The 27,969-nt window shown below is 42.3% G+C and overlaps 1 protein-coding gene across 2 annotated transcripts in view; it reads left to right on the top strand.

Annotated features, from left to right (window-relative positions):
• Positions 1 to 11,305: 11,305 nt before the first annotated feature.
• SNX4 (sorting nexin 4) overlaps positions 11,306 to 27,969 on the top strand; it is a 56,073-nt gene continuing 39,409 nt past the window's right edge. For both annotated transcript variants that reach the window (XM_034785303.1, XM_034785302.1), the window contains exons 1-2: positions 11,306 to 11,459; positions 18,925 to 19,043. In XM_034785303.1, the coding sequence (XP_034641194.1) occupies positions 11,346 to 11,459; positions 18,925 to 19,043 (233 nt within the window). In that variant the 5' untranslated portion in view covers positions 11,306 to 11,345. The remainder of the gene's footprint in view (positions 11,460 to 18,924; positions 19,044 to 27,969) is intronic.

Raw genomic sequence — 27,969 nt, 5'->3', positions numbered from 1 at the left:
ACCCCAAACTTACTGGGCGCTTTGCCTGGCTAAGGAATGAGTAAGAAGTGAGTAACATTTTCAGGATTTGGCCCAAAGGGCTTTAATTTATATTCCAGTGCTTTGCTTCAGTGACAGAACACAATGAACTTTGGAACAAGACATTGGGGAGGAGGAGGAGATAAATGGTGGTTTTTTTTAATTGTTGACTTGTTTATGCCTTTTGGTGTAAACTCCCCTGTTCCTCTATTAGAGGTCTGGACAACCTCATAACTCAGGACATACTGAAGGCTGGATTTTGAGCTCAGTCAAAAAGATTTCTTCAGGATAATTTTAAATTGCATTGTGGGAGTAGTTTTTCCTAAGTTCTCACTTAGAGACTGAAAGACATTTTACTAGAGAACCAAAATCAGACTTCAGCCACCTGAAACAATGCATTGTGTATTTAAACAAAGGGCCAGATTCAGCCTTGGTGGAACTAAGGAACCTGGCAATAAAAAAAAATTGCCACAGAAAGAGGTTGTGGTAACAGAAAGTGGCTTCAATCTCCCCTGCACCAGAGGGGGCATCCGCCCCAGTGGGTAGTACTGTCTGGGATTGGTCATAGACAGAGCAGCTATGAGGAATGTTAGCAGGAGCTCTGGATGGTAAACTTATGAACAGCCAGGCAACAACACTGCTGGCCTTTCTTTCACGTGAATCACCCTTCCTCCCCCAGTGCAGAGAAAATCAGCTGGCACACAAAGGTATAATTGACACCTCGCTGTGTCAGCCAGAGTAAATCCAGCCCCAAATGTGTAATTTTAAAGTAGTGAAGTCCTTTCAATGATTGTTCATCCAATAATAAAGCAGAATGGAACCTTGTCTCAGTCTCTCCCACTGAGCTTCCAACCAACCACCACCTTGTATGATGATACCTTCTTAGCAAGATAGCTACTATCAGCAGTGGGTTCAGAAATGACAGCTGGACAAAGGACAGCTGGCCTTCAAATAAACCCCAACCTTGCCAAGCTCATCATCGGAAGCAAGCTCCCCACAGACTAGGACACCCCAACTCAAAGCCGCACCAAACCCTGCCAAAACAGATGTGAAACCTGCAGACATATTTCCATTGCTACGATAATCAATACTTCCCACAAACACCTTTCAAGATCCAGGGGTCCTACACATGCCTATCGCAACATGTGGTGTATCTCATCCAGTGCGCTAAATGCCCCAATATGTGGGTGAAACCAGGAAATCACTACACTTTCAAATGGACTCTCACAGAAAAATGATCAATGATAAAAACACCACATCACCTCTGGGGGAACACTTTTCACAGAGCGATCAATCCATATCTGACCTCTCAGCCCTTGTCCTCAACAGAAACCTGTACAACACCTTCCAAAGATGAGTCTGGGAACTTAAATTCATAACTCTGCTAGACACTAAAAACTAAGGACTCAACAGAGATGTTGGTTTTATGGCTCATTACAACAATTTGTAAAATGCTCTACTGTCTGCTAACCCTTAATTGCCCACTTCATTTTAAGTGATCTCTGACAGCATGTGTGAATCCGCTAAACTTAACAATCTGTCACAACTTGTATTTAGCTTAGATACTCTGGTTACCTTCCTTAGATCTGAAGAGAATATGCTGGTGGGTAGGGATAGGGTCCAGAGTGACCTAGATAAATTAGAGGATTGGGCCAAAAGAAATCTGATGAGGTTCAACAAGGAGAAGTGCAGAGTCCTGCACTTAGGAAGAAAGAATCCCATGCACCGTTGCAGGCTGGGGACTGACTGGCTAAGCAGCAGTTCTGCAGAAAAGGACCTGGGGATTACAGTGGATGAGAAGCTGGATATGAGTCAGCATTGTGCCCTCGTTGCCAAGGCCAATGGCATATTGGGCTGTATTAGTAGGAGCATTACCAGCAGATTGAGGGAAGTGATTATTTCCCTCTATTCGACACTGGTGAGGCCACACCTGGAGTATTGCATCCAGTTTTGGTCTCCCCACTACAGAAGGGATGTGGACAAATTGGAGAGAGTCCAGCAGAAGGCAACGAAAATGATTAGGGGTCTGGGGCACATGACTTATGAGGAGAGGCTGAGGGAACTGGGATTATTTAGTCTGCAGAAGAGAAGAGTGAGGGGGAATTTGATAGCAGCCTTCAATTACCTGTAGTGGGGTTCCAAAGAGGATGGAGCTCGGCTGTTCTCAGTGGGGGGAGATGACAGAACAAGAAGCGATGGTCTCAAGTTGCAGTGGGGGTGGTCTAGGTTGGATATTAGGAAACACTATTTCACTAGGAGGGTGGTGAAGCACTGGAATGGGTTATCTAGGGAGGTGGTGGAATCTCCACCCTTAGAGGTTTTTAAGGCCCGGCTTGACAATGCCTTAGCTGGGATGATTTACTTGGTGTTGGTTCTGCTTTGAGCAGGGGATTGGACTAGATGACCTCCTGAGGTCTCTTCCAACCCTGATAGTCTATGATTCTATGATTCTAAGATCTGTGAGTCTGTCATGGAGAGTAGTTATGTACAGCTTATTCCAGTGACTTCTTATCAGGGATAAACATTAATTTTTGGATGGGGGGCACATTATGCTGTTTTTTGCACTGCCACACCTATTTCCCCTTAGCCCTGCACACATTAGTCTCACACATCCCCTAACACACCTCTTGTTCATATCACCAAATGGACTGCATTGCTTCTCATGTACACCTACCTGATGATTGACACCTATTGGACGTGCAAGGCATTACTTTTTTCTATGTTGCTATGCTTGTTATTTTTCTTTATAGGGTTTGCCCTGTCGTAGACCTTGTACAACTTCATTCAGTTCACTGAAGATGCACAAAGCCTATATCAGGGCACAGTTTGCCCCACTATGCTATCCCTAATCTCTTTTTCTGTTCCATTGTTTTCCATTTCTGTTTGGCTTCTTCCCATAAGGCTTTGGGTTTCTCTTGTTTCTTCCTCCTGGTTGCTTTTTGGACAGTTTTCAGCAAAGCCTTGTTTGTGGCATTGGTGATCACTTCTGGCTTCTTTCAAAACTCTGAGTTGGTTTTGGCTCTCTAGTTGGTATTTATGGGCCCAGTATTGCTCTTATTGAAGCCAGTGGCAAAACTCCCGTTGAGTTCAAAGTGAGTGGGACAAAGTGAGTTCAAAGTGACTTGGTCCCTTCTTTTCTCTGAAAGGCTTCCAGAGCCTCTCTAATGATTTTCTTTTTATGAGTTTCTGCCTCCCTGTCTGGGTGCTTAGCTTGATTTTTGCTTTTATTGCTATCTTTATACCCCTTCACTTAGTTATTCAATTCATATACAAACACATCCATGAGGGTCTTGGGCTGATCTGTGGTGAAGAATTTCTCTTTCTGGACCTATTAGGCTTTCTCCTTGCCCTCTCTCTTGCATTCTTGCATGCTAAAGCAGGCTATCAAGGATTTTTTACTATTTATTATTGGCAATTCCTTAACAGTGATTCTTCACCCCAGTGTCTCTTAAGGAACATAAATTTCTGCCTTGTTTATCATTATAACAAACATGGCCACATGCATGCAGATACCACAGTCTTCAGTGGGGCTCAAACATAGGCTCTTCAGCACCAGAAGGACAAGCCACTAGCATCTCGGGCTACAGAACTAATTTTATTAGCAAGTAGCGGGCTTTATGTATGCTGGAGCCAACCCTGGTAGTGCCTAGGAGCTCCAGTCATGGACCAGGGCTCCATTGAACAAGGTGCTGTACAAACACATACGTCATATCTTTGGGAATAAGATTTGCCAGTTAATTGTTTCCTGCTTCGGTTGCTGACTGCACAAATATTATTGGGACATGCAGAAAGCATGGCGGCGGTTTTGGGTTTTTTTAATTTCTCAGCAATAGAACAGTGGATTTAAAAATCTTTTGCAATCTTTGTTTCATTCTAGATGCTTTTAAAAAGCCCCTTAAAGAGAAAAATTCACATCGTTTTGAAGCTGTAAATAGCACTAATACAAATTAGGGTGTCTGACAAACTGCAAAATATCTATATTATTTTTTATGAATATGGTGCGTTCTTCTTTGTGTTTGTTACAATGGGCTGTTTGCTTTGGAATTAGATCAAAAGGGATTGTTAAAGGAACCAAGCAGGAAAGGTAAAACAATGACACAAATCAGTCCTTGCACAAACAATAAGGAATCTGTTTTGGGGGAATACACTCTACTAGTGCCAGCCAAGCTAAATATGGTTTACTCTTCCCAAGACTTAATCTAGGACCAAAAGGAGGATACTAATTATTAGGGCAGTGGTTCTCAAACTTATTTGACCATTCCCCCCTTCTTTGTTTCTGTAGTAGTTTATGCCCATCCTCCTTCTGGGCGCCTGGCCAGCAGCTGACGCTCTCTGGCCGCCCAGCTCTGAAGGCAAAGTCAAGAGCCTTCCAAGCTGGGCAGTCAGAGGGTGGGGGTTGCTGGCCAAGTGCCCCACTCTGAAGGCAGCGTCACTGCCAACAACAGTGCTGAAGTAAGGGTGGCATGGAATATACAACTGTATGAATACATCCGCGAAATTTGCTTTTTATGCCCTGACCAACCAGTGAAAAATATGTGATTTCTCTGTGACTTAAGTAGATCCCTGCTGCCTATTAATTTCATTGGGTGACCCCTGGTTCCTGTGTTATGTGAAGGGATAAATAACACTTCCTTATTCACTTTCTCCACACCATTCATGATTTTATAGACCTCTATACCCCTATCTATCTAATCTATCTATCTATCATATCCCCCTCAGTCATCTCTTTGCTAAGTTGAACAGTCTCAGTCTTTTTCATCTCTCCTAATATGGAAGCTATTCCGTATCCCTAATAATTTTTCTTGCCCTTCTTTGTACTTTTAAAATTTCTGATGTATCTTTTTTGAGATGGGGTAGTCAGAATTGCACACAGTATTCAAGGTGTAAGGTACCATGGATATTTAGTGTGGTATTATGATATTTATTGTCTTCTTATCTATCACTTTTCTAATGGTTCCTAACATTGTTAGCTTTTTTGACTGCTGCTACACATTGTGCAGATGTTTGCAGAGAACTATCCATGATGACCCCAAGATCTGTTTTCTTGAGTGGTAACAGTTAATTTAGACCCAATCATTTTATATGAATACTTGGGATTGTTTTCCAATGTGCATTACTTTGCATTTGTCAACATTTGAATTTCATCTATCATTTTGTTGCCCAGTCACACAGTTTTGTGAGATCCCTTTGTAACTCTTTGATGTCTGCTTTGGACTTAACTGTCTTGAGTAATTTTGTATTGTCTGCAAACTTTTCCACCTCACTGTTTACCCTTTTTTTTCCAAATCATGTATGAATATGTTCAACAGCACAATACAGATCCTTGGGAGAACCCTGCTATTTACCTCTCTCCACTGTGAAAACTGTTTATTCCTATCCTTTGTTTCCTATCTTTTAACCACTTATCTATGAGAGGACCTTTCCTCTTATCCCATGACTCCTTACCTTGCTTGTGAGGGACCTTGTGGTGAAGGACCTTGTCAATGGCTTTCTGAAAGTCCATACACTATATCCAGTGAATCACCCTTGTCCACATGTTTGTTTACCTCCTCAAATAATTCTAATAGTTTGGTGAGGCATGATTTTCCCTTGCAAAACCTCTGTTGACTCTTCCCCAACATACCATGTGCATCTGTGTCTGATAATTCTGTTGTTTAAAATAATTTCAACCAATTTTCCAGTACTGAAGTTAGGCTTACTGACCAGTAATTGCCAGGAGCACTTCTAGATCCTTTTAAAAAAATTGGCACCACAGTAACAGACCTCCAGTCATTTGGTACAGTGGCTGAGTTAAGCGATAGGTTACATACCACTTCTTCAATCATATTTGAGTTCCTTGAGAATTCTTGCATGAATACAGTCTGGTCTCATGACTTTTACTGTTTAATTTATCAATTTGTTCCAAAACCTGCTGTGTTGATACTTCAATCAGGGATAGTTCCTCAGATCTGTCACTTAAAAAGAATGGCTCAGGTGTGGGAATCTCCCTCACATTCTCTCCAGTAAAAACCAATTCAAAGAGTTCATTTAGGTTCTCTGCAATGGCCTTGTCTTCCTCGAGTGCTCCTTTTCATACCTCAATCGTCCAGTGACCCCACTGATTGTTTAACAGGCTTCCTGCTCCTGATGTACTTAAAAATCTTTTTTACTGTTAGTTTTTGTGTCTTTTGCTGGTTGTGTTTCAAATTCTTTTTTTTGGCCTGCCTAATTATACTCTTACACTTGACTTGCCAGAGTTTGTTCCTTTCTGTTTTTCCTCTGTAGGATTTGACGTCCAATTTTTAAAGGATGTCTTTTTGTTTCTATCCCCCTATTATACTGTGTAGGTTAGCCATCTTGGCATTTTTTTTGGTCCTCTTACTGTTTTTTTTTTTTTTTTTTTATTTGGAGTATACATATAATTTGAGCCTCTATTATGGTGTTTTTAAAAAAGTTTCCATGCAGCTTGCAGGCATTTCAGTCTTGTGACTATTCCTTTTAATTTCCATTTAACTGGCTGCCTAATTTTTGTGCAGTTCCCCTTTTTGAAGTTAAATGCTACTGTGGTGAGTTTCTTTAACAAGGATGTTAAATTTAATTACACTATGGTCGCTATTACCAAGTGGTTCAATTATATTCACCTCTTGGACCAGATCCTGTGTGCCACTTAGGACTAAATCAAGAATTGCCTGTCTCCTTGTGAATTCCAGGACTAGCTGCTCCAAGAAGCAGTCATTAATGGTGTCTAGAAATTTTATCTCTGCATGCATCCCATTCTGAGTGACATGTTCCCAGTCAATACAGGGATAGTTGAAATCCCCCATTATTATTGGGTTTGCTGTTTTTGTAGCTTCTCTAATCTCCCTGAGCAAGCACAGTCCTTGCTTTGTCTGTTGGTCTTTGGAGAATGCAGTTTGAACCAGTATGTGCAAGTTTTACCAGCTGGTGGGACCTCTTAGGAGGTGTTACAACCTGAGTGAATTTTCCTAACATTCCCCAATATTCTTAGTGGGCTATGGTCTCCCTCCCCCATGGAATTATATATAATCCCTGCCCACAACGATACATAAACATAATATATTAAGATCTTCTAAAGATATTGCAGGAAATAGCCATATCTGTCACAACCTCCTTTCTCAACCATTGTGGACAACACTACCATCCTATCTGTCACTCAGGCCTGTAACCTGAGTGTCATCTGGAATTGGAACTTGACTCTAGCTCTTCACATCCAGACTATGCCTCAATCTTGCAGATTCTTTCAACATCACATCTGTACAATGGGGCCTTTCCTGTCAATTGGTCCATCTAAAACTCTCATCCAGGCTCTCATTGTCTCCCATTTCAGTTACTGCAACATCCTTTTCTCTGACCTTGACAAATGCAGTCTTGCCCTGCTGATATCTATTCAGAATGCTGTTGTAAAGATCATTCTCCTAGCCTGTGGCTTTGACCATGTCACCCCTCTCTTTGCAACGCTTCACTAGCTCTTTCTTCCCTAATATATCAAATATAAGCACTTGTCTTCACTTTCCAGGCCCTTCATGACCTATCCCCACCCTGAAGAATCTGCATCTGAAGAAGTGAGGTTCTTACCCACGAAAGCTTATGCTCCCAGTACTTCTGTTAGTCTCAAAGGTGCCACAGGACCCTCTGTTGCTATCCCCACCCTGTCTATCATCTCTCATCAACTCCAGCCTCTGACTGGACCATGATATCAGCCTCCATCACCCACCTAAATTTTCAAACATGCACCTTGGTGCTTTCTTTCATGCTGCTCCTCATTCTTGGGATCCCCCAAACTAACTCATTATCCTCCTTCAAAAACCTTCCTTAATACACTACTGTGCTCTCAGACAGGAGCGGCGCCAGGGTTTTTGGCGCCCTAGGCGGGGGTCCTTCCACGTTCCCGGTCGTCGTTGGCAATTCTGCGGTGGGGGGGGGGTGTCCTTCTGCGCTCCCGGTCTTCGGGACACTTCGGCGGCGGGTCCCGGAGCGAGTGAAGGACCCGCTGCAGAATTGCCGCTGAAGACCCAGGGCGCGGAAGGCCCCCCCCGCCACTGAATTGCCACCCCCCCCAAAAACTGACAGCCGAGGCAACCGCCTAGGTCGCCTAAATGGAAGTGCTGACCCTGCTCTCAGGCTTACAAAAAATGTGACAATGGTTAAGCTGTTGGTGTGCTGACACCAGCAGTGGTCATGCTGACAAATATTGTCTCATTTTTTCCTTGTACTCCCCTATCTTTTGTCTCTTGTCTTATACTGAAATTGTAAGGTCTTTGGGGCAGGGACTGTCTTTTTGTTCTCCGTTGGTACGGCACCTAGCACAATGGGGGTGAGACTCCTAGGCACTATGATAATAAATAATTACTAACAATAATAAAATAATGCAACAAGCAGTCTGCTTCTTACAACCCAAACATGGAGGCACTGGGCTAGCTGAAATGTACGAAAGTTTATAAGGAAAAATTAAGGGTTAGGTAAATGGAAATATACATGTTGACCTTGATTGTTTTTAGCATTTGCTATGTGTGCTTTGTACCTTTGGGTGAATGAATAAATAACTACTTTGTTTCAAAAAAGAAGGTTGGTTTTTTTTAGTCACTTTAACCACCTCACTGGTCACAGGTCCCTAAAGTGAAAGGGCTCAAAGGTGCCAAACCGAGTTGGGCCTGTCATTTTAACATGATTGATCCCCAGAAACCCTATCCCGGTGTAGTTGAACTGTGAGAAAGAGATGCAGGAAGCCAGGCCTGTCACCTAAAGGATGCACTCAAGAAGGACTACAGGGGTCCAAAATGCCATTGGTCCTATAACTGTGACAGCATGAAAACAATTACCTAATAGTGGTAAACTCCTATTTACAAATCCCAGCCCTGACACTGCAGTCTTTAATCAGGCAAACCTCCCATTGCCTTTAGTGTGGGACTTTTGCCTGAGAAAGATAGTTGAATAATGCCCAGGTAACTGTCTTAGTGAGATGAATGTCTATACACCCCTCATGCATTGATGGAAGACTAGGCCTTCAAGTGCAGTACATATACTTCAGCATCAAAATTAGGTAGCAAAACCCACAGTATTTCTAACTGAGTACAAGCTGTAAGTGATATTTTTTCTTTTATATTTAAAGAGTACTATTCAACATGAATATAATGATGGCAAAATCTGGCCCTATGTTTTTCTCTGTTACACACTTATTCACAGAGAAGCAGTGCTGTCTATTGGTAAGAGCTCAGAACGAAGACCCATGACTTTGGAATTCTAGTCCCATCTCTGCTAATGTGATCAAGCAAGTTATGTGATCTTTCTGTGCCTCAGTTTATCTGTCTATGAAACAGATATAATAATGTTTACCTCTCTCACAAGGGTATTAAGAGAATTCATGATTAAAGAGCTTTTGAAATAATTGGATGAGAGGCGATATGTATATTACTTTTACTGATAGCACTATTTTCATAATAGAAACAAAGTTTGATATTGTATATAGGTTTCACTAAAGAATTTCAATTACTGATATAGATCAGAAAAATGAGTATGCACATCCTTTAAATGCAAATGTAATGGATACAAGATATGTATCTTAATGTATAGCTTGAGTAAACATACTGAAGACCACACCATAATGGGAAACACATTTTGTGCTACAGTGTGCAATCATGCATTTACATCTAAACTGGACTTTGGGTTTATAAAACAAATCTTAAATCAATCATATTCAAAGGACATATCAGCAGTTCACATATTTGTAAAAGGCTTTCATTCCAAGAAACCCTTCAGTGAAAAAGCTTGGGAAACTCTTTGCCCTGCTAGAAAGAAGGGGTGAGATAACAATTCAAGTCATCTGAGAAGAAATTTGAACAAACATTGAAGACAACAGAATAGAAACCAGATGCAGGATATTCGTTCACAGTTGCGTGAAGAAGGTTTTGGGGTTTATTTGAAATGCAGTTGGGAGAAAAGGATAAATTGTCGATGAAGAATGTGTGCAAGTTCAGCTGTGGTTAATGCTGAAGTTGTGCCCACTAAAAGAACAATGAAGCACAGTTTTACTTGTCAAGCTACCATGAAAGATATTCAGCCTAATCATTTATTATTATTTGTATTATAATAGTGCCCAGAGGCCCTAACTGAGATCAGGGCCCCCTTCTGCCAGATGATACATGTACATGTAGGAAAAGATAGTGTTTATAATCTAATTAAGACAAGATGCAACAAGTGGGTGCAACAATCAGAAGGAATGGGGAAGGAGGACAAAGTAAGTAGTAACAAGAACATTAGTTTAAAGGCCAAATAAATGAGATAAATATCAGAAGCTTCTACTGGCCATGTACCTAGCTGTTATCAGTTGGTACTTTCCTGTAGGTATCATGGTAGATGTGGGTTTTGAGCAGGGATTTGTAGAACAGGGTTTATGGACTAGTTCATGAAGGGTATGTCCATGTATAAGGGGTAAAACAGAAGAAAGCATGAAGGTGCCTATCTGAAAAATGGGCAAAGAGGCGATGGAGACAGTTTGGAGGAAAGATACAAGAGTAGCTAAACTGTGAACATTTATAAACCGGAGGAGCAGAAGCTTGCCTGTTCCCTTTCAGAAAAGGCACTTAGCAGAGGGCTTCAAAAGTGAGAGTGAGGTGGTCAGACTAGAGGGACGGTCCACTGAATATGTTGCCAATATCACACAGCTCTTAACAACTAACAGTAGCAGCTATTTTGTTATTTACCAATAATAAAACAATGAAATAATGAGAACAATAATACAAAAAATGACTAACAGTACAATACAATGCTTAGTAATGCAATTATAAATCCCCAATTGCTATCGCAGTTGACCAGCTACTCTGTTCCTGTAGAGTCAGAGCAGGGATGACTGTAACAATGCCAACATTTCAATCATGAATAATAACTGATAGCTGTTTTGTGCTCGCTGTTAACATATTATTAATTGATCCCTGACAGGCGATCAGAATCATCAGTAATTATTCCCCAATCTGCATGATTAATAAATATTCTATTTTACGCATTATGAGTTTTTTATTTTATCACCCGCACCATTACTAGTTTGTTGCAGTTGGAGCACGTTTACTGACAGCTGGTGCTGTTGATTACTCCCATGGCCAGGGTGCAGCTGGGCCCTCCCCGTGGGTTAGCGGCGGGGGGCTGGGGGCTGCACCCCGTTACTCCGGGTCACTGGCGGGGGATCCTCTCGGGGTACAGACAGGAGGAGCCGGGGGGAGGCACGGGGCGGGTCTCCCCGGCCCTGCGATGAGTTTGCCCAGCCGGCCGGTCTCAGCGCCGGGAGGCGCCGCGGCTGAGCGCCTGCGCGGAGGGGGAGCCGAGCCCCCATCCCCATGGAGAGGCCGGAGGCCGAGCCGCTCGGCGCTAGCGACAGCTGCCAGGCGGGCGAGGCTGAGCCGGGCACCGGGCCCGCGGAGGAGGAACCCGGCGGAGGAGCAGCGGGCACGGTGAGGAGGCCGGGCGGCCCGCGAGCGGGGCGGCCCGGCTCGGCTGGGGAAGAGGAGGCGGCCGGGCTCCGCTCCGGCCTAGGCGCCTCTGCCGAGCGCCGCTCTTTCCTGCCGCTGGCGGCCGTTCTGGGAGCGGCCGCTCGGGGCAGAGGGTAGCGTGGAGCGGGCTGCAGCCGCGGGGGGCCGGGCGCTCCCCGGTGGAAGGGGGTGGGAGAGAGGAGCCCGGCCTGGGCAGAGCGGGGCACGGACAGTGGGGCAGCCTCGGCCGGCTTCGCGTAGAGAAGCGACAGGTGGAAAGTGCCTCTCCCCAAATCACCTGCCCTCTTGTGAATGGCTCTGTAGGGGCAGCTCCTCCGCCTGGTCTTCTAAAGCCTTCTCCAGACGGCTCGCTAGCCCGTGAATGGAGCTTCCTTTGCCACCTTCCCTTCTAGCTGGCTTGTGCCTTGTGTTGCCCTTTGCAAAATCTTCCCCCTCTCTCTGTAATGCCAACCTTTGTCTGATTCCCCAGTTCCCGCCCATGTCACAAATACATCATTGCTCCTACTAAAGGTAACGTTTCTTCCTGTGGTGCTAATAGGGTGACCAGCTAGCAAGTGTGAAAAATCGGGATGGCGGTGGGGGGTAATAGGAGCCCGTATAAGAAAAAGCCCCAAATACTGGGACTGTCCCTATAAAATCGGGACATCTGGTCACCCTAGGTGCTAAGATCCTGCCTTTTTTTGCTCATATCTGATTTGTGCTTGCCATAAGTGCTGCATAGAGTGGCTGCCCCTTATTTACTGTAGAAGCTAAATCTTTGTGCCTTGACTTCCCATCTGTGACAAATACAGTGCCCATCGAAATGAGGACAACCCAGGGAATTACAGACCAGTCAGCTTAACTTCTGTACCTGGAAAAATAATGGGGCAAATAATTAAGCAATCAATTTTTAAACATCTAGAACGGGGGTGGGCAAACTTTTTCGCCTGAGGGCCACATGTGGGTTCTGAAATTGTATGGAGGGCCGGGTAGGGAAGTCTGTGCCTCCCCAAACAGCCTAGCCCCTGCCCCCTGACTTCCCCCCTCAGAATCCCCCCACCCATCCAACCCCCCCTACTCCTTGTCCCCTGATTGCTCCCCCCCATGGGACCCCCCACCCCTGACAGCCCCCTTCTGGGACCCCAGCCCCCATCCAACCCCCCTGACCCCTATCCACACCCCTGCCCCCCTGACAGACCACCCCCCCCCCGGACTCCCACACCTAGCCAACCCCCCCATTCCTTGTCCCCTCACTGCTCCCCCCTCACAACCTCTGCCCCATCCAACCATCCCCTATCCCCTGACTGCCCCCTGGGATCTCCTGCCCCTTATCCAACCGCCCCTCTCCCTGCCCCCTTAACATGTCGCTCAGAGCAGCAGGACTGGCAGCCACGCTGCCCAGCCGGATCCAGCCATGCTGCAGCGCTGTCCGGCAGGAGCTCGCAGGCCACTGCCCAGAGCGCTGGCAACACGGTGTGCTGAGGCTGCAGGGGAGGGGGCTAGCTTCCCTGGCCGGGAGTTCAAGGGCTGGGCAGGACGGTCCCGTGGGCTGTAGTTTGCGCACCTCTGATCTAGAAGATCATAAGGTGATAAGTAACAGTCAGCATGGATTTGTCAAAAACAAATAGTGTCAAACCAGCCTGATAGCTTTCTTTGATAGGGTAACAAGTCTTGTGGATAGCGGGGAAGCGGTAGATGTGGTATATAGACTCATAGACTTTAAGGTCAGAAGGGACCATTATGATCATCTAGTCTGACCTCCTGCACAACGCAGGCCACAGAATCTCACCCACCCACTCCTGTAACAAACCCCTAACCTATGTCTGAGTTATTGAAGTCCTCAAATTGTGGTTGAAAGACCCTGACTTTAGTAAGGCTTTTGATACTGTCTCGCATAACGTTTTAAACAAACTAGGGAAATACAGTCTAAATGGAGCTACTGTAAGATGGGTGCATAAGTGATTGGAAAACCATTCCAAGAGAGTAGTTATTAGTGGTTCACAGTCAATCTGGAAGGGCATATCAAGTAGGGTCCCACAGGGATCAATTCTGAGTCTGATTCAGTTCAATATTTTCATCAATGATTTAGGTAATGGCATTGAGAGTACACTTATAAAGTTTGTGGATGTTACCAAGCTGGGAGGGGCTGCAAGTGCTTTGGAGGATAGGATTAAAATTCAGAATGGTCTGGACAAACTGGAAAAATGATCTGAAGTAAATAAGACAAATGCAAAGTACTCCACTTAGGAGAGAAAGGGATCGGGGTGTCATAGTGATCCACAAGCTAAAAATGAGTCAACAGTGTAACGCTGTTGCAAAAAAAAAAAAAAAAAAAAAAAAGCGAACATCTTTCTGGTGGACATCATGTATTAGTGGGAGTGTTGTAAGCAAGACACGAGAAATAATTCTTTTGTTCTACTCTGGGCTGATTAGGCCTCAACTGCAGTGTCGTGTCCAGTTCTGGGCTCCATATTTCAGGAAGGATGTGGACACATTGGAGAGAGTCCAGAGACCAGCGACAAAAATGATTAAAGGTCTAGAAAACATGACCTATGAGGGAAGATTGAAAAAATTGGGTTTGTTTAGTCTGGAAAAGAGAAGACTGAGAGGGGATATGATAACGGTTTTCAAGTATGTAAAAGGTTTTTACAAGGAGGAGGAAGAATAATTGTTTTTCTTAACCACTGAGGATAGGACAAGAAACAATGGGCTTAAATTGCAGCAAGGGAGGTTTAGGTTGGACATTAGGAAAAACTTCCTAACTGTCAGAGTGGTTAAGCACTGGAATAAATTGCCTAGGGAGGTTGTGGAATCTCCATCATTGGAGATTTTTAAGAGCAGGTTAGACAAACACCTGTCAGGAATGGTCTAGATCAGTGCTTCTCAAAGTCGGTCTGCCACTTGTTCAGGGAAGGCCCTTGGCGGTCCNGCAGAGGCGCTCAGAAAGAAAAGTCTAATGTTATTTTAATATAATTCTGTTTGTTACAATACCTTTCTACTGTAACTTCCACCCAAGGGTCTAAAAGTGCTTCACATGTGCTAGTGAGTTTAGCCTCAAAACGCCCCTGAGAAGTAGGTAAGTGTAATCCCCATTTTACAGATGGGAAAACAAGGCATGTCATAGAATCGTAGAACTGAAAGGGACCTCAAGAGGCTATCTAGTCCAGTCCCCTGCACTCATGGCAGGACTAATTAGCTAGACGAGTGCTTCTCAAAGTCGGGCCGCCACTTGTTCAGGGAAAGCCCCTGGTAGTCCGGGCTGGTTTGTTTACCTGCCGCGTCCTCAGGTTTGGCCGATCGCGGCTCCCACTGGCCGCGGTTTGCCGTCCCAGGCCGATTGCGGCTCCCACTGGCCGCGGTTCGCCGCTCCAGGCCAATGGGGGCTGCGGGAAGGGCGGCCAGCACATCCCTCGGCCCGCGCCACTTTCCGCAGCCCCCATTGGCCTGGGACGGCAAACCGCGGCCAGTGGGAGCCGCGATCGGCCAAACCTGAGGACGCGGCAGGTAAACAAACCAGCCCGGACTACCAGGGGCTTTCCCTGAACAAGTGGCGGCCCGACTTTGAGAAGCACTCGTCTAGCTAATTAGTCCTGCCATGAGTGCAGGGGACTGGACTAGATAGCCTCTTGAGGTCCCTTTCAGTTCTACGATTCTATGACATGCCTTGTTTTCCCATCTGTAAAATGGGGATTACACTTACCTACTTCTCAGGGGCGTTTTGAGGCTAAACTCACTAGCACATGTGAAGCACTTTTAGACCCTTGGGTGGAAGTTACAGTAGAAAGGTATTGTAACAAACAGAATTATATTAAAATAACATTAGACTTTTCTTTCTGAGCGCCTCTGCTCACACATTTCTTCCCACTAACAGTGAATTTTGACCACCAAACCTATGTATATTCATAATTTTCTTTGTTTTTTAAATAAAACAGAAATTTGTGTAAAGGAGTTGGAGCAGTGATAACTTGGAGCTTATCACTGATGGTCTTACCTGATAGTCATATCTTTTAAAAAGATACTAAAACAACTTTTAAAATAGGTTGGAATGCATCTTGTTGGCTCCTAATAAATGGCATACCTGTTTCATTGGGATGACTGTTAGGAAACCGATTCAAAATGATGGTTTAATGACACACCTAGTCTACTTTCATGGCTCACATAGTGTAGTCTGCGGTGACTTATCAGTATTCAGGTGAGTTTATACTACAAACTTTGCGCAGCTGGCCCTGTCTATATTAGAGAAACTGTTTTAACAAAAAAAATTATATAAATGAAAACTAGTGTTGTACAGGAAAATAAGTGTTAGCTATATGTATGCAAAATTAAGACGTACCCAGGTGTTCCTGGTACTCTCATCCATGTGATTCTCTAATAGTGGCTTGAAAATTGGCTGAACCTACAGGGCACGTCACATAAACTGTTGTAGTAGATGTAGGCCCGTACTGTAGTCGCAAAAGAATGTTTAGTTCACTCTACATATAGACCTTTATTGCATTGTCAGACTAGGATCTTAAAATTCTTTGTCACTTTCTAAGTAATCTCGTTTTTATGAAAACTATTAACAAAGAATTTCATTCAAAAGGTGGAATGTAAAAGTCCTTTGAGGAGACTTGCAAACTCTGCTCTAGAGTCTTAAAGTAACTTCTTCATTATAGATGACACAAAGCCTCAGGACAGCAGGGATATGGTAGGAAATTTAAAGCTGCCTGAGACAGATGCCTTGTGGAAGGGTCACTATCTGATTATTAAATATTAAAAAATTCTGTTTGTTCATTCTTTAGTTACTCTTAAATAGCACTCTTTCAAGGGTGGCTGATACTTACATAATCTGCTTCTAAAGTATCACTTTCACAAATAATATAGACCCTATAATTCTAAGTGATCTGATTAAAGGAGTTGAGTGTGGGTGTGATGGGAAGTGTGGGGAATAGGAGATGGCTTTAATTATGCTTAGTAAAGATTTTGTTACAAATATATTTAGTAAAAGTCACGGACAAGTCACGGGCAATAAAGAAAAATTCAGGGAAGCCCGTGACCTGTTCATGACTTTTACTAAAAATATCAGTGACAAAATGGGAAGGGAGAAGGCTCCAGCACCCATCACTAGTGCTGGGGTTCTACTGTCCCCTGCCACCCCCGGCGGCTCGGCTGCGGCGTGGCCTCCCTGGCGACTCAGCAGGCGGCGGGGCGAGTGCTTACACAACCCTTATGTGTTGTAGAAAATGTCTCCAGTGACTGACCCAAAAGGATACACTGGGGATGGTCCATGTTTGCGCACCTCCAGTGGCCCCAGTATCCACTGCATAAGGAACAAAAATTTGATAATGGGCTCTTCAGTCTAGTAGACAAAGGTATAACAAGATCCAATCGCTGGAAGTTGAAGCCAGACAAATTGAGACTGGAAATAAGGTGCACATTTTAACAGTGAGGATAATTAACCATTGGAACAATTTATAAGGGGTTGTGGTGGATTTTCCATCACTGACCATTTTTAAAATCAAGATTGGATGTTTTTCTAAAAGTTATGCTCTTGTTCAAACAGGAATTAATTCAGGAAAGTCTGATGGCCTATGTAGACTAGATGATCACTGCGTGGTCCCTTCTGGCTTAATAATCTGTGAACAGGTACACGGGGTTTGTGGCCTCTATTTCAGCCTTACAGCCTGCTCCTCATTTGGATGATACAGAGCGCTTTTGGAAACTTGTGCTGCAACGTGCATGTATAATATAAGATTGCTAGCACATCCTTTGCAAGATTTTTTTTTTCTACATTTCCTCAAATATACCATTTCCTGGAATATTTTTGTTGGTCGTAGACCATAATTTACATAACCACATTCTGCTGTTTCCAGCATGTAATGCTGGGTAGGACAGCTCATATGTATCGCTTTACAATATATCTTTATAGCAACTTAAAAAAAAAAAAACACCACTACTGTGAGTCTGTCATCTAGGTCGGTCTCTTGGCTGAAATGTCAAACCAAGGTCCTGACCAGATTCCATATAAACTCCCTGAAATCAGTCAAGTTGAATTTGGGCTGGACACTGATACTAGCACATCTAGCACTTGTTTAAATATCACCCAAGAGGTAGAGGTGCTAGTGTCAGTGACTCACCCAAATTCAACTTTCAGGGTGAGTTTACGTAGGGAGTATGTAGTTTCAGTAGAACAAGGCTTTTGTTTTTTGTTATAGTTTGTCTTAAACTCTTGTGTAGAATTTTGCCCTATTCAACAAATGCCACATTCTGCTTTTCTATACTGGTAATTTCCTGAAAGTCTTTCACCAATGCTAGCTCCAAAGGGAGTGCGAGTTTAGGCCAGCCGCCATTGGTTTTTATTGCTGTATCGTCTAACTCTGGTCGTTCATATTGTAGCAATTAAACTTTTTCCCCTCCAAAAGTTCAGTGATAAAACCATCTTTTAGCAGAACCCCCACTAAAGAAAAAGGCATTTGTATTTGTATGTACGGTAAATCTGTTTTCTGTTGACACCTTTTGCAACTTCCAGTAGATGAAGGTGTCTTTATATGTGCATACATTTCTTTCTACATGAGAGCTGAGGTTTTCTGCAGTTTCTAAGGTTGCTTATGGCATGAACCTTTCACTTGAAAAATTAGGAGCTGCAGGATTACATTTTGGAGTAGAGTAGGAGAGGTTAGTTGCTGTAGAGCACCAAATGCAGTCTCTCCCCACACAGGTCCATTCACAATGCTGCTGCAAAAAATCACTTTCGTATCTTATTGCTTTGATCAGATCACCCCTCTCTTTGCATCCCTCCACTCACTCCCCTTTCTGCATCACATCAAACATAAATTGGTTTTCATTTTCAAGGCCATTCACAGTCTACCATATGCTATTGAGATGTTGCCTCCTGCCTCCACTCTACCATTGATGTCAACTTTCATCATCCACTTGTTATATTTTCAAATAAGCACCTTTATGCTTTTGTTTGTCTTGCCCCTCATGCTTGGGAGGAGTTCCCTATAAGCATGTGCAAAGCTATCGTATTGACCTTATTCAAATCCTTCCTTAAAACACTCCTTTAACATAAAGCCTACAACAACTTGACAGTGGTCAGACAGCTGATGTGCTGAGATTGCTGCCTGCCACTCATACTAACCAATATTCTTGCTGTTTTTCTTGTGGTTCCCCACCTGTCTGTATCCATCTGTTGTTTCTTGTCTTTGTATTGTAAGCTCTTTGGGACAGGAACTGTCTTTTCATTCTGTGTTTGTACATCGCTAGCACAGTGAGATTCTCATCTATGCCTAGGGCTTCTAAGTGCTGCTGCAAGATAAATAATAAAATAATTCTCGGCATTACATTGGGAAAAGCTAATAAAGTGGCTACTTGTCTCTTGATAGGGATGGGGGGGAGAAGGAGGAAGGAATTGATACATATTTCTTTCTTAAATGACTTGTGTGACCCTTGTAACTTTTCTTCTAAGATGATGGAAGATTGTTTATCAAAGAAAATAGAGATCACTGTCTCAGAAGCAGAAAAACGGACTGGAAGAAATGCCATGAACATGCAAGAAACCTACACTGCTTACCTCATTGAGACAAGGTGGGTAATAAGAACTAAGATGAATGTAGGTTAGTAGATGAGTTATTTTTTTTTTAAAGTAGAATAGCTTCTGATTATACATTATTTCTTTAAAGCTCCTATTTAGAGTCCAAGTGCAGTTACAGTGAGAGAACTGGGTTAGTTTCTGCTTTCAATTATACAATGATCTATTTATGTAGGAAATAGTACAACTTTTTATGTGAAAATGTGGCAGGTGACAAAGTGGTAGAGAAACTCTGGGCTGGTCTACACTCCGGGGGGGGGGGAGATTGATCTTAGGTACGCAACTTCAGCTACGTGAAGTCAACATATTTAGATCGACTTACCGTGGTGTCTTCACTGCGGTATGTCCCGTCGATTCCCCTTGCGCTTCTCGTTGGGGTGGAGTACTGGAGTCGACGCTAGAGCAATCAGTGGTTGATTTATCGTGTCTATACTAGACACGATAAATCGACCCCCACTGGTTCGATCGCTGCCCGTCGATCCGACCGCTAGTGTAGACATGCCCTCTGGATGAGCAGCTCTAATCCATATTGTAGGTAACTGTTCATCCTGTGGTTTTTGGAAGGTGCATCTGAAAGATTTTTTTGACACTGTGTTAAATCCTTGATGCATGCTTGATTCTCGGTGAAATGTGGTTGGTCAGAATGTACATTTTGTGGCTGAAAATAATGATTTGACTTATTTGGCATACAGGAAAGCAAAGGGATCTCATATATTTTGAATTGTGCTAGTTAAGTCAAAACTCATAGCATTTAGCTGTATGCTAAATTTTATCTTTTTTTTAAAAAAAATGGTACTGATGAAATCAAATTAATGTTTTCCTCTTTGAGGAGCATTTTAAAGTAAGTATTTAATTAACCTACTCCTCTTACCAAGTACCAATTCGGGCATCCTTTTGTTGTTGTTTTAAATGGAAATTGTTTTTGTTGCTTAAATGTTTTTTTTACCAAGTGCTATTAACTGTATACGTAATGCAAATATGGCAAACACATTTCTGTCTATGCAATGAAGACTGTTTGCAATTTTAAATGTTCAAGCAGTAGTGAACGATTGTAAATAAAAACAGGTCAGACTTTTTCACAAGATAGATTTCCACCTGTCAAAGAGTCACTTTGATACCTTTACTCACTTTGGAAAGCACTTTATTCCCTAAGTGGTCCCATCAATGGGACAGCTTGTGGAGATCGCTGCTATTCAAAAAAAGTAAAAGGTTCACAATCCAGCCCTAGATAGGGTCCTGTACCTGTTGCCATTGATATCAGTAGCATATATATGTATATGTATGTATATTTTATGAGTAAATCTGGAAAGGCGAGGTCTACACGGAACTTTGTGAAACTAACAAAGTTTAATGATCTTTTACACAGATACAAAATTAATATATTGTGAGGAATTTAAATTACAACGTAAGTGACATTTCCCATGATATGAGGCACTCGGTTAAGTAGTTAAGCGGCTGTTTTGATACTGTAAAGCTACAACTTACTCATGCAGAAATACCTGTTATATATTATGCTAAATTCTAAGAATAGGTCATGACATCTTTTTTGTGCATCATGCCTGTATATGCTAATAGAGTACAGGTTCTCTCTCACTTTGGAAGTTTAACTTCTTAAAAGAGAGGCTCCAGGAGAGAAATTCCTGCTTTATTTGTATTTATGGGTGTAACATACATATTTCCCACTACTACAGCTTTGGGTAGTTGGTTACATGTGCATTTATGAAACCATAGGATTATTTTTTCTTTAAAATGGACTATCTTAAAGTTAGGGATGTGATGAATCTTTCGTTCAGAAAAAAATACCATTTTGCCAGTATTTGTATTTGACAGCTAGGGAAGAGCAAAATCTAAATAGTTTTAGTGGCTAGCTGTGATACGAAGCGCACTTTGGTGTGCCTCTGTTAGAGCTGGGCAAAATTTTCAGATAACACTTTTTTTTTTTTTTTTGCCAAAAAATGCATATTTAAGGTTGACCAAAATATTTTGCAAATAATGTCAAATTCACGAATTGTTGTGGCTGAAAATACCAAAACAATTCTGGGGGGAAAAAAACTATTCTATTTCAATAATTTCAAAACAAACATTTTGATCTTTTTCTGTTCAGACTGATTTTTCCTTCACTTTTATAAAGGAAAAGCCTTCAAATGAAATATTTTGGGTCGAATGAAATGTTTTGTTTGACCTGAAACAAATTTTTTTCTGGTTCGGCCAAACTGGAAAATCAATTGTTAGCACAACTCTAGTCTCTCTATAGAGCCCCAAACCATGCTGATGCCTTCTCCAGTTCCCATCATTTTTGCTTGCGCAGCTCTTTCCCAGTGCCAGAGATGCCTCTCGTTGCCCACGTTCCCGCTTGCTACCATTCAGATTCTTATTCAGTGGTCAGCAACTACTAAGGTCAATTACACAGTTGTCAGACAAATACTGAAAATGTGGATTTATCCCATTCTGTTTGCAAGGAGTGCTGGCTTCCCAGTACAAAGGTAATTGCAAGCTATTAAACTTGCATCATAAATGTAAATTTGAGTGGGCTTCACAATATGCCTGAAGATAATAGGATATTTTGATGTTCTGTAGCTAAGGAATAAAATTCAGTTCACAATAGTATGAAAGAAGAACATTCAGTAACAGTTGCATTATATTTACGATTATCCATGGGTTCTAAGGCCTCCACTGTCCAGGTTTTAAATATGGGGTGGTTGTTTTTTTTTTTTAAGTCAAATTATACAAATAACTAAGAGTGAACTAAACTTGAATACAGCAGTGGCAGTCAAAAAAGCGAATAGAAAGTTGGGAATCATTAAGAAAGGGATAGATAAGACAGAAAATATCATATTGCCTCTATATCAATCTCTGGTACACCCACATCTTGAAAACTGCGTGCAGATGTGGTTGTCCCATCTTAAAAAAGATATATTGGAGTTGGAAAGAGTTCAGAAAAGACCACAAAAATTATTAGGGATATAGAACGGCTTCTGTATGAGGCGAGATTAATAAGACTGGGACTTTTCAGCTTGGAAAAGAGATGACTAAGGGGGGATATGATGGAGGTCTATAGAAACATGACTGGTGTGGAGAAAGTAAATAAGAAGTGCTATTTACTCATTCTTATAACATAAGAACTAGGGGTCACCAAATGAAATTAATAGAGAGCACGTTTAAAATAAACAAAAGGAAGTATTTCTTCACATACCGCACAGTTAACCTGTGGAACTCTTTGCCAGAGGATATTGTGAAGGCCAAGACTATAACAGGATTCAAAAAAGAACGAAATAAATTCATGGAGGATAGGTCCATCAGTGGCTATTAGCTAATATGGAAAGGGCTGATGTCCCTAGCTTCTGTTTGCCAGAAGCTGGGAATGAGCGACAGGGAATGGATCACTTGATGATTGCCTGTTCTGTTCATTCCCTCTGGGCACCTGGCATTGGCCACTGTTGGAAGACAGGATACTGGGCTAGATGGACTTTTGGTCTGACCCACTATGGCCGTTCTTATGAATGTGCCTTGGTAATGGAAGATAAGTATGTGGCTATTGGAAATATAGCAAGCTGGGCACATGTACAAACTGAGCCGCGAGAAGACCTAATGTGTTTCGAACTATCCCTGGGAGTCAGTGAAATCCACTAACTGGTTTGTTTCAAAATGCAAGTGATGGTATCTCCATCTTCCTTTAAAATTCACTGCATACATCCTTTTCCTAAAGTTTCACCCACACCATCATCTGATGGGATTTCCTTATTGATCTGTTGTTTATCAGTGACCATTAGAAAACTTGGTGTGGATTTCTTTCTCTAACAACACATTGCAGCACTGTAGGCTGCGAAAGTCCAGCACATCTCAGATGTCAGACTTCCCAAAAGGATCCCATTTTATTTAAATTCTTGGTTTACATTGTTAGCATTGACTCAGTAGATCTTACAGATAAAACTTTTTTTCTTCCGTTTTTCTATTTTCTAACAGTCCTGAGAAAGCATATCAATATCACAGCTTCCATAAAATCACTGTCAGAGCACTTGTCCTCTTCAAAGCACTTGATAAACATACATCAGTCTTTGCAGTACCCCTTTGAGATAAGTAGGTAAATGCCAGCCACATCGTACAAATGAGGGAGAGAAGCGAGGGTGAACATGGGTGCCTAAAAGTCAGGTACCTAAATAATAGTTGCCTGATTTTTCAGAGATGCTGAGCACCTGCAACTCCTGCTTCATGCAGGAGGAAATGCAAGTATTCAGCACCTCTTAAAAATCAGGCAACTTTTAATTTAAATAAAAGCGCTTTAGGTACCCATCTGAAAATGTTGATATAAGTGATTTTGTTTGATGACAGCTCTCTTTAGCAGCTTTCAAACCTGCCAGTGTCTGGTAGAAACAACTGAAATGTGAGACAGATGAATGAAATGTGGCCCACCTGTGTTCCACATTGCCACAACTGACAAACTATAATGGCTTTTAACCATAGAATCTGTTCCAGGGTGGTTCTCTTTTTAAATCCAGTTGTCTTAAAAAGAAAACTGGGAAAATAGAATTTCTATCATGTGCAACAATAAGGACACTGTCACTTGGGTTGTTGCCAGGGTTTGAACCTAAGACATACAGACCCCTGCTACTTGAGCTAAAGTATAAAGTTTTAGCCTTCATGTAGACCAGCCAGTAGAGGGGAAAGTACTGTAACACATAACATTCTACCACCATAGCAAATAGTCAGGTATCAGGGTTCCTGGATTCTAGTCTTGCTTCTGGGAAGAGCGTGGAGTAGTTAGACAGGATAGCCAAGTACCTTAGTTTGTTGCATTCAGTAGGAAAGCCAGTGGGGCAGCATGGCTTTGACCCAAGTTTTGTTTCTAGTTCTGGTAGAAATGATCTTGTAAGCTCTCAGCTAAATTATTTGTAAAATGGGAGAAATAATACTTGCCTCCCCCTAGGGTCTGGAATAGGAGCCATTGCTTAACTGTAAGGGGTTTTAAAGTATATATAAATACAGATAGTGAGAGAAGTGATCCTGGAATCCATAGCCTGCTGGCTACTACCTCAGTGCCCTTTCCCCTACACCAGAGTATTGTGAGGGTTTCTGTCTTCTCCATGGAACATAAAGTAAGTTTCACAATTCTGCATTATTCCACGAGGGCAGTATAGTACGTCAGCACTGACATAGGTGTTCAGATTTCATAGTGAAGGCATATGACCAGATAGGTATGATGTAACCTATAAAGATGGTAGAAAGCAGGCTTTACTTAAAAAAAAAAAAAAAAAGTAACAGAGCACACTGTATACATCTCTCCATTAGGCAGGATGACTATTCACGATGTAAAGTAAGAATATCTGCTAATTCTAAGATAATACTAAACTAAACATGGTAAGTGTGTGTGTTTTTTTTTTCCTCTCTCAAATATCTTTCCACTGCTGGAGGCACAGGTTCAGGTTCAGTCTATGTGTTGACTTGACCCTTGTCCTAAAATCTTATTCAGGAGATTTAGGGGGATGAACCCTGCTATCCCTGTTTTGTTTTTTTTTTTTTTCCCCCAGTTGGTGATTCTTGGGATGCCAAAGTGTCTTCTGCCTACAAAACTACCTTTTATCAATGTATTTTGACACACTATGATCAGTAACTTGCAAAGGATGTTTGACATTACTATACCTTAATGGTTCTGATTCTATTTGTCATGAGACCCCAGTATAGAGATCCATTTTTGGAGAGGTAGTGAAGGAAGGACTGCATGACTCTTCTAAAGAGTACACATATACAGCATCTATGTAGAGGATCAACACGGTGTGCTTCAGTGGAGCAACAGTGTCATTTATTGCTCAAATGCTGAAAGATCAAAGGCAAAACCTAACCATGTAGCTTAAACAGTCGAAGGTGGCTGTTGGTTTTACAAGGAAATAAAGCTCATATGTTTCCTTCCTTTCTCATTTAAGATTCATGCAGTAATTTCTCTTTGTATTACATTAAGAGCTGTTTAATGGCTCATTTCAGATCATTAGTTTATATAGCAAATAGGAAGAAGTTAAGTAGATGAGCTAAATTTTTCACATTGGCACTTTGAATTAGGGTAAAGGAATGTGGCTTTTAGAGTAACCTAATCTCCTAATCACTTATGATAACATCAGTTATGAAGGTAAAAGTTGAAGGTTTTAACTTTTGTCATTTAATTTTTTCCAGGCAGGCTGGTTCAGCCAATGAATAAAGTGTATTGTTAGAACTGTACTTTGAGGGGAAACATATGGTTTTCCTATCTGAACATTGTACAAGCATTATATTGTATTTTTAAAACCAAAACAAATTGAAAAGTTTGATTGAATGTCAACAAGTGATTATGATCTTAATTGAAGCTGGGTCTACAATACTTGCATTTTATGATGGAATTCATAATGTGACCTCAAAAATTAGATGGTAATGAAGGTATTAAGTGTAATGAGTACCTCTGTGAATTTCTACTTTCTTTTGGAACGAGTTCCTCGGGAGACGTATTCTTGTAATCGGTGACATTTTATGGCTTCATAATGCAGCCAGGTGGAGACATATTTTATAAGATTAAAAAAATGCTTTCTCCCATCTTGCCTGCTTCTCCCAAATCCATCCCCACAAAATTCCAGTCCCTCATTAGTACCTTATTGAAAAAGACAATTCTGTGAATGAAGGTTCACAATCAAGATTTGTACAGTTTTTGTCCATCACAGCTCTGCAAAAGCATCCGCTCTTACTTTCCCAGTCTTATCCCACTCAAACTCTAGTTCTGTGTATTTCTCCAAGTTACATATCATCCATTTCTTCTTGGACTATCAAAACAATTGGGGGGGGAAAGTAGAGGTGGTGTTTTCTCTTTTAACTATTCACTGCAGCAAAGAATATTTTGAACTACAAATGGCTGTAAGTGTTAGTTAAGGAGTTATGCTTTAGGACCATTATTAAAGTTAGTTGAATAATAGGCTTGAGAAGCATAAGTCTTGTAGGATTGCATCTTTTTTTAAAATACGTAAAAGGAATTTAATGCTTGCGGAGGTGCCTGATTAAAGCTTTGGAGACTGTAGTCATCTCCATAGAATACTGTCATGTCAGTATACCTCGATACTTAATCTGGAGTGACCACTTCTAGGGCTGAGAGCATTCAGTCCATTGGCTTCTGGGTTCAGACCTAGGCTTTTGTGAGTGGGAAAATTCGTCCTCCCTAGACGTATAGAGGAGGGAGCAAGCCCTCCCATGGTGGAGGCAGCCCCCGGAAGAAACTGGGATTTCCCCAGCTACATTTGGGAATAGCAGAAGCAGGGAGCATGGGGAAAGCGTACTCAAGGACCCTAGTGCAGGGGTTCTCAACACATTTTTGGTGGCCTCAAAGTGTGGCTACCAACTCTTGCTGGTGGCCGCTCTGACATTTTCCCTAAAATACTTAACTATAGGAAAAACAAATAAATATGCACATATACAGTACATGTCCAAATCATTGTAATTTATTTATGTAGGATATTTTTTGCAGACTCAATAATAAAAATAATGTACAGTTGTCTCTATTCTTTACTAGACCTAAACAGAATAGAAACACAAATAAGGTGCTTCGCATGTTCTTGTCTTTTTTTTCTTGTTTCTTCTGCTTTTTTTGGTTGCTTTTAAAAAAAAAAACTGGCTGGCTATTCAGTCTGCTGTGAAAAGTGATATTAACAAGAATACAAATATTACTTTTCACAGCAGACTTACTCAGCCCCTGCAAGCCCAGGGACAAGTTAATCCCTGGATGGGGAGGTGGGTATGGAGTCAGTGGGGACCAGGGGTGATGGGACACTGCGGGAAGCAGCAGAGCCCAGGAGTGATACAGGGATGAGCTTGGGGCCAGAGCCCACCACCCTGTGGCCGGGGAATGGAGCTCGAAGCCCTGTGGCTGGAGCCTGCTGCCTGCCACTTCAGGGCTGAAGCCTGGGAAGATGGGGAACTTGCACCTGTTGCCTGCTCTTCCAGCTTTTGTGTCTCCAGTCTCCAGAGGAGGGCAGGGTCCAACCATTGCTGCTTCTGCCCCCCCATCCCCTCAATCACTGCCCAGGAGGCTGTGGCCGCAAGAAAAGCCCCCGGTGACCGCATGCGAGAAACGCTGCCCTAGTGTCTGTATGCTTGCGATGTTAGCAGGCAGCTTTTCACAACTTGAAATCTGGATGTTACTTTCTGTGTGACCTTCTCGCTCACAGTTCCTCTGCTGCCAGGCTCGCTTCCCCTGTTCACTATGTTCCTCTCTGCCCCCCCCATTCTTCCTTGCCCCATAACAAACTAAAAGAAAAGGGAACTAATCTCATGTGTGTCATTCATACTGATCACTACCCTTTGTCTTTTGCCTTTTTAGTTTACTCTTTTATACTTATTGCACTAACCAATTTAAGAAGACAGTTTGATTGTAAGCTTTTTAGGGCAGAGACTGTCTTGCTATATGTGTATATGGCACCTAGCACAACCAGGCCCCGATTGTGACTGGGGCTTTGGGTGCTACCAGAACACAAATAATAAGACTACTTCCACAAACGTAAGTACTCTGTCTTAACCAGTAATTGTAGTAGTATATGTAATTCCTCCTTCTCTCCATGCAGGTAGACTAAGCTTGTGCTTCTGCTGTTGAGGGCTGAGGGGTAGGAAGTAAGGGATTGATTTAGGTGATCCCCCTCCCTTTTTTTTCCCCAAAGCTGATACTATGGGAGTATTGTGAGAAATGAAGAAACAACAGTTAGGTCCTTGGTCCAAATGACCCTCCTCTGCAGCCTTCTAGAATCATAGAACTGGAAGGGATCTCGAAAGGTCAGTCCAGTCCCCTGCACTCATGGCAGGGCTAAGTATTATCTAGACGAAGTATTGTTCTAGCTTTGCCTCCTTCTGTGTCATTTTTATGTAACTGCTTCTAGTTTAATATGCCCTTGCATAGTTTATATTGATTCTCATGGGAATCGA

The sequence above is a fragment of the Trachemys scripta genome, chromosome 11 (genome assembly GCF_013100865.1).
Source record: "Trachemys scripta elegans isolate TJP31775 chromosome 11, CAS_Tse_1.0, whole genome shotgun sequence".
NCBI classification, from domain to species: Eukaryota; Metazoa; Chordata; order Testudines; family Emydidae; genus Trachemys; species Trachemys scripta.
The sequence above is the reverse complement of the archived record's forward strand: the minus strand, read 5'-3'. Positions and strand labels throughout refer to the sequence as shown.